General features: G+C 38.9%; 1 protein-coding gene across 1 annotated transcript in view; it reads right to left on the reverse strand.

Moving 5' to 3' along the window:
* The window catches only part of BRSK2 (BR serine/threonine kinase 2), a 330,005-nt gene extending 315,450 nt beyond the window's left edge, over positions 1-14,555 (reverse strand). Inside the window, 1 exon segment of the mRNA XM_076344223.1 lies at positions 14,104-14,555. Within this exon segment, the coding sequence (XP_076200338.1) occupies positions 14,104-14,197 (94 nt within the window). The 5' untranslated portion in view covers positions 14,198-14,555.
* Between the last annotated feature and the right edge of the window lie 329 nt (positions 14,556-14,884).

The following is a 14,884-nucleotide window of genomic DNA, read 5'->3' on the forward strand; positions in this document are numbered from 1 at the left end:
AAAAAAAAAAGAAAAAAAAAGAAAAAACCCACACCACCAGAGGGCTGCTGCCTGCAGGAAAATTAAAATGCTGCATTTTAACACCACAGTATAATTCTACCAGCTCCATGGGAGCATAAATGAAAGTGACCAACTTATTAATCTTTTATAAGTAGAACACACAGCATCATACAAACATAGTTTTACTCAGTGACATTTTGTTTGAGAGATCAGGGACAAATGTCCCTAAGGAAAGAAGCAACAAAAGTCAGCATAGCCACAGATTAGCAAAATGGGAACATCAAAGTGATTTTTCTATTTTATTAGATAGTTAAAACAACTTTAGTTTTAAATTGCAGCCACAGAGATTTCAGCATTTATGTATCAATATTACAATAATCAAAAGAAGCAGCTATGGAAGACAAGTACAGCATGAAAAGGCTGTATGGTCCAGTCTATCCTCAGGAGATTAAAATCCACAGAGGTGTATTAAATAAAATGAAGTTAGCAAAAATGAACACTAGCAAAAACAAACAAACAAACAAACTCACTCACCAGGCGTAAACAGTAGGGTTATCCCAGGCTTCTCCATGCTGCTTTTTATTTCTGAAAAAGTTATCAATACTAGCTGGCTAATCCTGTCAGTCCCAAAAGGGAAGTCAAGCATTATCTTAGTTTTACAGCAGGGCATCATGAAAAGAAAAAAAAAATATATATAAATTAACTTGCCAAAGGCTCTTCCCCAAGTCAATGACTGAGCCTGTTAGGGCCAGTGAAGACTACATAGTTTTTGTTTCTGAATCATCTGCCTTATAACTGCACAATGACATGAACAGAGCCTGTTTTGTACACGTCTCTACTAGTCTTCCCCAAGAAATGACCCAGCTAGGACGCTGTAACATTTTGGAGACCATAATAGTACAAATAGGGACCCAATCCTTTGAGAAGTTGAGTACCTTTAATCCAACAGGCCTTGACAGTACAGAATAATCTTTCACACCAGAATTAGAACTCTACAGGATCAAGCACAAGGTTGGTATTTTGCATACACAAAAAAAACCAACCCTGAAGTAAAGTCATACATACATAAAGTGTACAGTGCATTATGTATATAAACGCTCAGCTTATCCACATCTGACATACCACATTGATTTGTAGCTGATGCAGGGTTTATCAAGACAGCAAAACAAAGGCACAACTGGTACAAGTAAATAATCAGGTAAAGATGGGGAATACTGAACTTCTACACAGGGCAAGGTTCTTAGGTGCTCTGGTACACTTCTCCAACCCTCACGCAGCCTGCACTGCCTTATTTTCACTTCTGCTTGTGCCAGGAGATAGTGTTACCCACCAGTGCTAGAGTTCCACTTCTGATTGCAAGGTAGACACATCCTTTGATCAAGATCCTTTGCCTTGCCATGTTTTCAATTTCCACCATTTCAATGAGGAGAAAAAGGCCTACGAAACACGGGTTTCTCCCCTCTGGTGGACTCTTCAGAAATTTGCAGTAGAGAAGTAGACGCTTGAACAGTAAATATGATGTGAAGTTTGCTATTCTAATCAATATTTTTATGAATTCTTGAGAAGCAGTCCACAGACCACCTGGTTCCACAGAGCCACAGGTGCCAAAACACTGAGAATAAATAAGCATTGGTGGCGCTGAAGAGGCTCTCGGCTGTAACTCATCTGATCCAATGGTGATAAGAGTAATGGTGCTGACAGCATTACAACACAGATCCAGAAACCATGCCTATTTTTGGAGCATTTCCTCTGAGCAGGAAGAACCACCTGGTAACAAGATGGCAACTGTCCCAATGATGTTAGTAGTCTGGCTGTTGCTTTCCCTAGCAAAGATGCAGTAATTATAAAGGTAAGGACATTTTCTACATCCTGAAGCTTAATGCAAACTGGTTGGGTGATTTCAGCATATGTATGTGTGGAATACTAGAGAAGAATTACTGCTAGAAGTATTAAAACGTTTGCTTGCCTTAATTTGTCTGTTAGCTAAGCAGACAGACTTCTGCTTTAAGGATGAAAAATAGTAATTTGTAAAATGCTGGGCCTGTATTTTCAGTTTGAATTGAATTCACTTACAGTATCATTCCACTTTGTGCTCTAATTTGCTTGCATATTCACCGCAGAGGAGACGTATTCCTAGGCTGGTCTTAACTAGAACACTGCCAGAGGTCTGCCTCTGCTGCCGTCAGCGAGAAGCTTGCTCATGGGTCAAACTCCCTCTCAGATAAACTTGAGCAAGGCCTTGAAGTCACTGGGACTGCACAGATGTGACTGAGTGGGGAATTTGACTAAGTGATGTCTTCAGCGCAATCAGGAAACAACCACAAGCAAAAGAGATGTGATTTCACAAATATGAGCAATGAAATAAACCACAGACCCAGAAGAAAAGCAGCACAGGACAAAACCCAGAAACACTAGGACAGATCTTTCTTTGTTGTCGATGATTACTGATTTTAATTAAGCTTTACTGATTTATAGGAGTGGGAAGTTTGGAAAAAAGTGTAGATTTAACTAGTTTCAAAAGCTAATGAAAAACTGTTTAAGGCTGGTGCTCGCAAAGTATAAGGAATGGGAAGTTTGGAAAAAAGTGTAGATTTAACTAGTTTGAAAAGCTAATGAAAAACTGTTTAAGGCTGGTGCTCGCAAAGTATAAGGAATCTTAAAAGCTGTGCCACTCATAGCCACGTCTTTTCAACAAAACAAATGCCCATGTTTAATAGGGCTATGGTGCTTCTGTCATTGCCAAGTTTTAATATAATACTTGGCTTTGTCTTTGGTGACGATTTTTGTACAGACAGGCATTGCAAACACACAAACAGCTCTCAGTGTTCCTCTCAGCTTTCTGCAGAAAAGGACTTCAAATACTGCCACTGTACCAAAATGGAGGGCTCCTTCTTCCCACACTCCCCAATGACTGGACTCAGCTTGCAACCAGAAAGGACCAAGTTCTAGCCTCCATCCTCCTCGCTTTGCACTGCTACAGCAGCAGAAAGTAGCACTTTTCAAGTATCAAGCACCACTTTTTCCTCCTAACTTTGGTGTAAGAGTCTTAAACAAGACGAGGGCAGTATCTGAAGAGTAGCTGTATTCCAGCAATCCCAATCTGCCATAGCAGCATCTCATGGCCTTCAAAACCAAATGCAGATTAGAGAAGCTGTGCTGTTTAGGACAGCTTTGCTTTAGCCTGATTTCTTAAGCAGACAAAATATAAATGTTCAGGCTGTCTGTCTATAATTCCCCCATAACATCAGAATAGATTAGCAAATTTCAACCAAGTTTGAAAGAGCAAGGGAAGTCTCCAGGATTCTACAAATTACATGGAAAGTGCTGAATGGGGAAAAAAAAAGAGATTCAAACTATTGCTCCCCACAATGGAAAGAGTAATTGTGATTTAATCCTTAATGTATTCCAAGAGAAAGAAAAAAGACAGGCAGCACATATGGCTCCAAATGAGCCACAAACACTGTCTTCACCTAGCCCAAGACACAAGAGACAGAGAGAGAGAACAGGAGGAGGAAGGGAATATAGGGTACAAAACTGGAGGAAACAGAGTTCCTTAGTTTCACAGTTCACTGAACAAGTTATGGTTTAGTTGCACAGGATAACACAGAAAAGCAGAAGAGTTAAGGTTGGAAGTGATCTCTGGAGATCATCTAGTCCAACACCCTTGGTCAAAGCAGAGTCAACTAGAGCAGGCTGCTCAAGGCTGTGTCTGGTCTGTTTTTGAATATGTGCAAGGATGGAGACTTCCCAACATCTCTAGGCAACCTGTGCCAGGTTCAACCCACCCTCACAGTGGAGAAGCTTCTTCCTATATTTAAATGCAACTTCCTACACACACACACAAAGGCCCAACTAAGATTAGTGCCTTAGCATGAAAGCGATTATATGCAGATAATGTAACACAAATTATCTTTCCTCTCAGTTCACAGCCTAGGCAAGATACATGAAATGTGGAAGACAAAACATACGTAAGAGAAAATAATTCTCCAAGGACACACAGTGCATCAGTGTTAATTTCACAAGACAATGCATCTGTCTAAGAAGCGGGAAAAAAACCCTAGAAGTACCTTATTTTTCAGTCTACCATGACCATACAGTTAAAAAAAACCCCTCTAACAATAACATATGTTTATTTAGAGATAGACTATTTTCTTGCTTAGAGTATTTCTACCAGCTCTTCTAGCAGTAACCATCAATCTATTTAAATAGGGCTGAAATGATTAAGGGGCTCAGTCTTGGAACTGTAACATCCCCAAAAGTTTTCTGAGAATACGCTCCTAAGTCTTCATTAATTTGCTGTAGGAGATTGCAGCTGTAGAAAGAACCAAATACCTGTCTAGCATCCTCTAGATTAAGATGCCAATCCTTGAACCAGTTTCCAGTTTGAAGAGGCAAGGTAACTTTGAAGTTAAAAAAACAAACAAAACAAAACAAAAAACCCAAAAAAACACCAAACCAAAAAACAGATGACCAGAACTTCAAAAGGAAAACCGCAGGTCATCTCAACATGACAGCCAAAGCTACCCACCATTTGCAACCTGAAAAGAAGATGAGAGCTTTGAAATAGAATACTGGGAGAGATTAAGAGATTCCAGTAAGGTAGAAATCTAAGAGTCAAATCCATTCCTTAATCTTAGGGACAGGTCACAGTTATTAAAAGGAATTCACACAGTCACTGAATAAAACTTACCCAGGGCGAATGGCTGGCATGATGACTAACACAACCCTCAGCTGGCAAACAGTCAGCAGAAGACATGAGAAATTTTTAAACATCCCACACAGTGCATTTCATACCACAAGGATTTGGAATGTGAAGTCTTCTTTTCGTACTTAAACTTGTGTTTTAATTCAAATGCAATAAAATGGTAGTCTTAGCAAAGTCTTGTGCTAGCTTAGCTCAAACTTTATCAGAGCAGGACATTGGTTTTTTTAAAAGTAAGACAAAAAAAAAAAAAAAAAGGAAATCATACATCACCAGCTCATGTTTAGCTGCAAATATTATTGCTGGTCCCTCTTCCTCATAAATTTTATTACCATAGGGCGGATGAGCCAACATTATAAACCTGGGCTACTGTGTACTTCATCCTGGACCAAAGCAACAAAACAATCACTTTTCCAAGAAGAGCTGTGTAGAAATCTAGTGTCTACGTTGCTAGCCACACATGAAATAATTAAGAAAAAGAGTGAAAGAAGATAAAGAGCCAAGCAATTCCATCAACTTTCCCTGCTGGTCAGTAAGAAGACCTGGTACATTCTCATCTGCAGCTGAAGGACTGCTGTTCAACCTTTGGCAGACTGAAACTTACAGTTCTAAGAGTAGGCTTTAGACAGACAGAAGAAAATTAACACATTTTTGGTCCAGACCAATTTGCTTCTCCCAGAAACCGGCTCCTCCATTATTTTTGTTCCAGTCAATAGTGCCTTTAATAGCTAAATGACAAGGGCAGTCAGCTTATGGCACGTAAGACCGAACACACAGAGGAATGACACTGCAAAAGCAGAGCTTATTAATACGTACGTAATGTAGACATTATTAAAAAAATATACGTTACCACACTGATTTTTTTTCTCCCACATTAAGTGTATACTGCAAAAGATAGCAAATCAAAATTGCAAGAGCCTCAGGATATAAAGAGTATGTTGTTTTGTAAGTAGAAGCCAGCAGCCAGAAGAGCACTTACTAAATGGATGCCTGAAAACAGTTTTCTTTTTTTTTTTATTTTTTAAAGTTAAGCACTTCACTGGAAATATTATTATGCCTATAATTCCCACGTAGTGTTGGAACACTAAAACAAAAAAGAAAAAAAGATAGCACTTGCACACCCTAAGCTACTTGATGCTGGTTTCTCTCCTCAATTCCCCCCTGCACCCTGCATCAACCCATTTACTGTCAGTTGATGTTGCAAATCTTGGTGCAAAGCTCTTACCAGCAATAATCTCCTTTTGTCAGTAAATGGCAAGTTATCTACTTTTTTCCAAACTCCTTAATTATCAAATCACTGATTATCAATGGGTGGATGATAGATAAGAAACTGAAGAGCAGCCTGTTGTCAGTGGTAAGCTACACAAGGAATGGTCCCTTCCAGTCTAACCTCACCCCTTCCAGAACCCCAAATTAAAAACGTTTATTTGAACAAGAAACCAAAAAAATATTTCTCTTCCTCTTAAGTATGCAATAATCTCTATGCAAAGAAGCCAGATTAGGAACAGCGAAAGTCTAAAAGGCAGAAACTGCCTGGCACAGCCATGGGGTGCAAAACAGTAAGCTCAGCTATTAGAACTTTATGAGTAATTTAGGGCAGCTTTAGGTCTACTTTAATTTACATTGGTTGACAATGATCTCTGTGACTTTCAGGAAATAATAACATTTTCTCAAAATAAAACTGAGAGCTGACAAGTCAAGATAAGTATTCTATTCGACCCACTCCAGCACTGAGTAACTATCCATCAGCTACCTGCACCAGCCTGAAGGTTACTCGCACTATTATGAAGGCAACAGTACCATTTGCAAGAGAATGTACCTGGATTTGTTTAAATACAAACACTATCATTTACCTTCTTTATCCATACTGCTCTTTATCCTCAGTCTCACAACACACTTCAATTTATTCTCCTTTAAAAACTGTATCCCAAGGTCATTGCAAAAGAAACAGTATATTCCTGTTTATACAGTCTACAGGACAATGGTGATCTCATAGGCATCTCTGCCACAAATGACACATTCAAGAAAAAAAATGCTTAGAGCTACATCAATAGTGAGTAATACACTTTTATGAAAGGAGCCGATACCGTTTCCTCTGTTCCACCTAAATTCCATTTAAAACCAATTTTCAAAAGCTATGAAGCAATGAAAAAAATCTTCTGGGTGGATTTTTTTGTATGGTTTTTACCAGAATTTTATCAGTAATGTTTCTAGTCTGTAAACAGAATTAAAGGAATTAACTAAAATGTTATATCCCTATTAAAAATTAAATCTAGAATAAGTCAAATGGAACTGGACGAACACTATTAATATGTTCTAAAACTAGGCATTTGAAATTAGGTAAGTTTGATTTGGTCACATTTGTGTGCCTTTTAAAAAAACCTTTCTGGAAAACTTCACATCTTCCAGGCAAGGGTGCTCATGGGAATCATGTCCAAACTGTCCAGGAAAACTAAATTTTCAGTTTGCCCTTGCAAACATTTATGTTGGAAGTGCTCGCACAACTATCCAAGTAGAATGTAATACTTGTATGCAACACATCCAACAGACTACATTCAAGAGTACAATTCAAATCTTTGAATATTGATTAAGTGCAACCAATCCATAAGTGAGGTAAAGACAGTTGGGGAAAGGAGATAAAAATAGTTGTTTGCCAGAAAATCTGAAACAAATAAGGACTTAAAGGAAATCACTCTGCACTTACAGACACTGCAGATGAAGACAGTTCAAGTTCATTAAGAACACTATTTACAACAAATTATTCATGTTACTCTACAGATCAGTATGGATGTTTTGTAGAAAAACAGTACTGTTTATGTATGAACTGAAAATGGAACAATCTCCTCATTTTCCATAAGCAAAACGAACAGCATCATTGATTAGGATTGCTAAACATCTTGGGTTTGTTTAAAACAAAACCAGAAAATTTCTTTGGGATATTTCTTAATAGAACAATCCACGACAAACAAAAAAATTCCACCCTTACCTAATTATCACAGGCTTGATAATCTTCCTACTGAAGTCAGCTCAACTTAAAACACTGACTGACTTCACAAGGGCAATTTACAGTATCTCTGCAGTTGAAGAGGAGCACTCCTTGAGCATTCATTTACATCTCTGCCTTTACTCTACCTTCACCGAAATCTATATCCAGGCTTCCACCTCTTCTTATTTTGACTATTCTCCTATGTGCATAACACATTCCTCATGCAATGTCTCTCACTTCACAGGGCATTACTTCCAAATACCTCATTTCCTTTCAAATTTCTTCTGAAAGCTGGAATTCTTTCATCACCTACATTTGTTCTATATTACCTACCTACTAATTTTGAGGTGGATATCAACATTTATTATCACCATTGCAATTACTGTTTAACTCTCTAAAGTACACAATATACAATAGACTTCCCAAAATATAATGTATGGAGTAAATTTATGATATACTGAAAAATATTGCAATGTTGGAGAATCCAAGACATACACTGGCTGCTACACTGCAATTTACAAAAGAAAGTGTAAGAACCCACTTAAAATGCTACATTTGGTCTCCTCATGGAGTCACAGGTTTTCTAGAATCAGAAACAGTTCCTCTCAAGAGGTAAATTCTATTGAGAAGCTTTTTTAAGTTCTCCAACCTCTCTCATCATTCTAATGCAGTCCTTCCCACTGTAGTAGCACAAAATGACATTAGAGCAGTGACAAAAAGTAGAAAAGTGCTTGAGCAGTGCAAGAACTCTATTTATGAAATCACTGCTTCCATAGTCCCTGCTGATGTCTGAAACATAGGTATAGTCATATAGTCCTACTCATTTGACAGTATCTGAATTTTAACAACTCTTGGGTGAGAAAGCTTACTGTGCTTTACAAAGAAAAACAATCATTCAGAGCCTGCTCCTGTTTCAACAAGTTCATAATAATTTTGCTACTGATATTGGGTAAAAGACTAATGTCATGCCTCTACAAGGTTTGCAGAAGGATGGAGGCTAAAAATCACTTTCACTGTAGTTAGGAAACAGGAATTTGCTTTAAAAAAAAAAGTGAAAGTCATAAAAGGGATATCTGAACTTCGCAGTTCAGACACGGGGCATGGTAATACTAGTTCACTTCAGTCAGTAACGCAGGCAAACAGTACTTTAGAACAATCAGATCAAAGGTACATAAAGTTAAGACAGACCAAATCTCTCAAAACTCATAACCATTACTTGAAAATCCATTATGTCTAAGTCACTATGACATAACCTTTCTTGGCAAAATTTCATTCTTAAGGCCTCTACTGCCCACAGTATTGCTTGCAATATTTTATTTCTATGATTACTAATTAACCGCTTAAGTCTTCACAGACTACCATGACAAAAGATGTGGATTCACTGTTTTGAAATAAACTTTTTTGAGGAAAGTAAGATAGATACATAGATAGATAGATAGATACATAGATATAGGAAAACATTAATAGAATACATACTGGTTTGTTGTTTGTTTGTTTAAAAAGGCCATGGGAGGAACTACAATGATTTACACCTCTGTAACAATACATTCATCTAGACAGCTAAACAGAATAAAGCTGTACTCTGTAGATTCTCTCTACATCCAACACACTGGGTCAGAAAAAAAAAATAATTATAGCCATATGAATGAAAAGGATATACTTTGTTTAGCCTACTTACCTAAGGAAACCAGGCTTCTGAGATCACATTTTCTACCGAATACTCCTCGAATAGATCTGAAGCTTCCAATTTCAACCAAATTTGACAGAGACAAATAAAAAAATTAACAAATTTCAGTTTCTGCCAGTGTCACGGAAACAGGTGGTTAAGGCCGTAAAGAAACATCCTGTTTAAGCTCTCACTGAATAAAGGGCTATTAAATTCACTAAGATCCAAATTTAATGATTTCTGTTCTTACATAGCCCAATAGCATACTGCTGAACACCTCACTGATGGCTCATATAAAATTAACATGTTATACACCAAAATAACTGTAAGTTGTATGGTATACAATGCAGAAAAGAGACCCCCTACACTTTTTGCGAAGGTAAAAGTGCCATGAGTGATTCTTTATATTGAATGTCTGCAGAACCGAGCTTAAAACAGAAAGGAACAAGACAAAATGGATCAGCAACATTAAATTTTTCATCAAGTTTCTCTCAAAGTGAATAGGGTAACTCCCACTTAGCACCGATGTCTTACTGCTTGTAGACAAAGCAGCATTTTGGAAATTTCAGCTAGACATTGAATTGGTGCCATAGCAAACAATGATGCTGAAGCCTAAACAGTGACTGTCAAATGAAAACACAAGAAAACCCCCCGAAACGCTGAAGACCTTCACAAGAAATACTTCAGTTCCTCATCTTGGCACTCATTAATAAATACTCACTACAGTCAATCTGAATTATTCTTAAGAGTTTCAAGGGTGAAACAGGGGTTAATAAGGCCAAAAGAAACACATGAACAGAGGCATTTGTGGAATTTAAAAAAAAAAAATAAAGCAAGGAATATACAAGAAACTGATTTCACACAATACTAGTGGCAAATGGAGAAAAGCCTCTGTTTGATCTAAAACTAAAACAGTGCTTCATGATCAGGTATGACTGGGATTTCTCAAGGCACACTGTTTCCACATGTGTTACTGTAACATGACACACATCCTTTGCTCATTACTGTTAATTACAACGAAAACCTCCTATAATTAACTGTAGAAGAATGTATCAATGAAACTTCAATAAACCAACCTTTCCCCACACACCCGTATATATATAGCAATGATCTTTTACAGTGACAGTTCTGTAAAATAATTCTTTTGAGTACAATTATTAAGATTATGCTGCCTCTTGTATTCTTGCAAAAATCAAATAGATTCCATAAGCTATTCTTCCAGCTGCAGTAAACAAGTGCTCTGAGTTCAACCTATTACAAAAGCAAACTGTCTTACTACAGTACTCAAATTATACTTTAAATTTGTATGCTACATTATTAAAAATAATTTTCCCTCGTTCCTCTATCATTCCCACTACCAGCAAAGAGCTAGGCACAGATATTTTTCAGCATTGCCCCGTGTAGCCCTTTTCTAACTTCTCTGACTAAGAGGTCCTCTAATCCTCTCTTTGTGGCATCAGTCACCCTCAGCAAGCTTGACGCACCAGCACAGAAGGCCGCTCGGGACAAATTTTACATACCCAATTTTGAATTCTAATCAACACTTTCAACAACAGTTGTTACCCACCAGTTTGAACTGAAGGCTTTTCCGTTTCAGTTTTGCCCACCCACAGCCAGATGTCACCAGGTTCCACTAATGCCACAGATACAGCAACTGGACCTCTTTGCAGGGACCAGTAGGCTGCTGTCGGCAAATGCTTTTTTTCAGCTATCGAAGTGGCAATCTGTGAGAATTTCATGGAGAGAAAGTCAGTGAGAGTTCTACTTACCATTAAGTTCTCCCTCCATGGCACCCTTTCTAAGTCTGCCCTGAACTATGAATCCATGCTCCTTCCCAAAACCCCCTTCTTTTGATCTCAGTAAAAGCACGTAAGAATGATTAATACATTTGTATAGTATTAATGTATCTGGGAGCAAAGCTAGACCTGCGCATCTGAAATAACTCTATAGAGTCAAGAATTTTTTATTCAAAATAAAATTATGGCTATGAAGATCACTGCAAAATGGATAGGACTTTGCAACACAACTTACATTTTCTTTCCATTCATCATTACATTTTGCCAGATTTTATTTCTCACTCTTCCCCATCCCCTTGGGGGGGGGGAATATTCCAAGCCATTACCTCCTAATCTTCCAAACTTTAAAGTCAAGCTCTAAACGAATGATTACAACCACTATTTTCTTCAGCTGTATGCCACTGCAACCCAAACTCAGTTACACACCAAGACAACATAGTATGGTGAATCAGGCCCTCATACTGCCCTTGTCCCCTCCCTACAATGCTGCAGGTTGCCTGCTTACCCTCCAAAACAAGCAGGATGAGGACCAGCTATGTATCACACACTGTTCATGCCATTCTGCATGCTCCCAAATGTGATTAGCACAGAAAATGCGAGAAGACCAGAAGGCATCTTTCCATATTTAGCCATGTATGTTTAATACCGAGTTAGATTTCACCTCAGCGCATTACTCCATTAATCAAGGGTGGGTATAACAAGGAAGACATCGACTGACATCAGCTACTTTTAAGATTTCTCTTCCTCCTCACCCCACCTCCAGCTTCTATGACACCATGCATTGTGCATTTTATGTGCATTCATGTGTGCAAACAGCAGAGACTTATCTATGAAGATCAGTTATATGGTAAAACTGCAAAAGGAAACTTTCACCCTTGTCCAGCTGGTTGAATAACTGCAGAGGCCAACAGCAGCAATACCTCCTCTTCTTCTCCCTCCACCCCCACATCTCTAATCACTTAGGAGGAAGATAGGAAGATTAGCAGAGAGGAAAAAAATAACCAAAGCTGCAGATAACCCTTTAGGGCCACAACATCAGGCTATGAGACATGGAGCAAAAGGTTAATGCAGCTGTATTTTCAGGAATCTCAGACACAACTGTATTTAAAGGGGAGGGAGGGGTGCTGAGAAGGTGAGAGAGAGAAAAAAGGAAACGGTGATGAAGAAAAAAATAAATTTGCCATCTACAGCTGGCTCTTTGATCACCTGGACTATCCAGGAAAGGATTACCAGCAGAAATAGGGCAGTTTTATTACCAATACACTGCCATTTTTTTGGTAATTATTTTCATTATCATCATCAGAACAAATTTTACCAAGAATACAGCTGCAGAAGTAAGGGCTTTTTGAGCTACGCAAAGAATAAAGGTGGTAGCCAAAACAGTGACAGAGAACTACCTTTAGCAGCTGATACACTGAAGAGATTTGGGAAAAATGAAATATAAATAAAAGTCGCTTTCATTAGAAGACAATGTCATCTTCATCCATATCTCTGAACGGTTGCTATGGGGTTGTGAAGATGAGGGGAAGGATCGGGGGGGGGGGGTGGGGGGGTGTTTATAATCAATCATCTCAGAAGAGCACTGCTTCTTACAGAGAAAGATCTGGATTTTGACTGTGTCCCTAAGAAAATTGCGGACTGCAGAGCTGCTGCCACGCAGGGCAGTGAGGAAGCAGGCAGAGCAGAGGCAGCAGCTGGGAATGGAAACGCCTATTAAATCCTTTAGACAACAGATGGGCAAAGCTCGGCTGGGTTATAAAAAAAAAAAAAAAAAAAACCACACACCACCACCACAATGCATCATGTTTTATTGTCCCACCATAATGAACAACACTTAACACCCACATGCCCAAAGAAGCCCCCCTATGGCTGATCTTCCCCTTTCCCTAAATTATAATCTTGAGTTTCAATCCAATTTGGGGGGGGCTCCCAACCCAATGAATTTGCCAGATCCCATTGCTTATTGCACCTGTTACTAAAAAAAAAATAAATTAAAAATAAATTACATAAGGAAGAGACTTGGGCTTCTTTTTAATGGTTTTTCTTCCAATTAATGCTCCCCTGCCCTTGAAGTGAATATGCTATCCAAGCAAGCAATAGTAAGTCCAGATCTTGAACGTATTTAGGGGATCTAATTATGTCATGTAGGGCAGAAGCACCTGCTCTCTGCTAATTCCCTCCACTTGGTTTCCTCTTTTTAATATTTCTTACCATTGTTCCATTCAGGAAAATCTGCTGGGGGCGAGTTTCATAAACAAGCTTTAAGAAAAATAATTAAATAACCTCCCCTCCCCCCCAGTCCCTCCTACAAAAACACAGCATAATCTGAATGAATTCTGCTACCAAGCCTCTATTTTTCTTATATTTCAGACCCTACCCACAAAAACCGCCAGCCCATCCATCCATATTTGCTAAATACCCACAGCAGTCAGTGCCACAGACATACTGTACATATTTCCACCCCCCCAACTGCACCTTAAGGACTACACCCTTTTCAATCATGATGTCATGAAATACTGCTGGTGACTCCCCCACTACCACCACCACCACCTCCTCTGTACTACAGGCTGTGAACCTTTCATTTCAATATAATTTGATTAAAAAGAAAATGCTCCTAAGTAGGGCAGTGAAGAAATTGATGTGAAAATTCACCACCAGCAGATCATCTATTTTTTCCTCTGCATGCACTCTGGCTGTCATCAGAACAACACCCATTAGCAGGAGTAATGAACATAAAGCATCCTGGGCTTTTTTTTTTTTTTTAAAAGAAAAAAGGAAGAAAAGAAAGAATTAAAATGAAAACTAAAAATAAAGGCAAAAATCCCCTGTGAATATTATCTCCACTAAAACAGCAAATGGGAAAACCTGGACCCTCAAATATCCCATCCCCAACACCTCACTGGCTGCTACAGCACCTTCCCCCTAGCGCCAGTGCTGCTGCAAAAGAACCAACCTGTCTGTCCTTTTCCTAGGGTTTTCTCCAAACGATAGGGTCCAACATATTGTGCATGTTGAGCTCCGCTGCCTTCTTTCCCTGTTGATGTCATTTCTACCTGGATCTGTAATTCTGCAATGTGTATGTGCTGATGAGCTGGAATTTCTCTCTCTGCGGTTCTTTAAATTCCCACTTTGCAGCTGTGCAAGCAAAGCACTCTTTCTCTTTGCTTTAGTCCACTTGGTTGCAGATTTTTCTCTTCCTCCTCTTTCTTTCCTCTCTCTCTCACGTGCGTGTTTTCTCGCTGGGTCTGCCTGGGACACTGATGGACGAAGGAGTTATTTTAATGTTCAAAGAAGGGGATCTACGATCCAAGCCCAAGGAGCATGATGCTGGTGAGCCGAACTCCGCACGCCTTGTTCTCTCCAGGAGCTGTTCAAGGGAGAGCCAGAGCTAGAGCAGCGGAAGAGCTGGGGCCCGCAGCTGTGATTGACATTAAAAGGAACCAATCCCTCGTCTCCTACCTCCTTCTCCCCGCCTCCTTCCACTACCTATTCTTTTCCATCAGCAGCAGTTACTGCCTTTGCCTGCTACAGAGCATCATGATCAATGGCGACAGCAAACACCTAAGTTTATCAGTCTATTGATAAGGCACAATTAAATATAGTTTAATGTGTATATTATTTTAAGACCCAAACATACACTTTTTTTTCCCCTTTGAATTTTACTCCACTATGCAGCTGTACTTCCAGAGTATTAAAGAAAGCCTGAGATTGTGGCAGGAAATAGGAAAGGAAAA

Source organism: Aptenodytes patagonicus, chromosome 7 (assembly GCF_965638725.1).
Source record: "Aptenodytes patagonicus chromosome 7, bAptPat1.pri.cur, whole genome shotgun sequence".
NCBI classification, from domain to species: domain Eukaryota; kingdom Metazoa; phylum Chordata; class Aves; order Sphenisciformes; family Spheniscidae; genus Aptenodytes; species Aptenodytes patagonicus.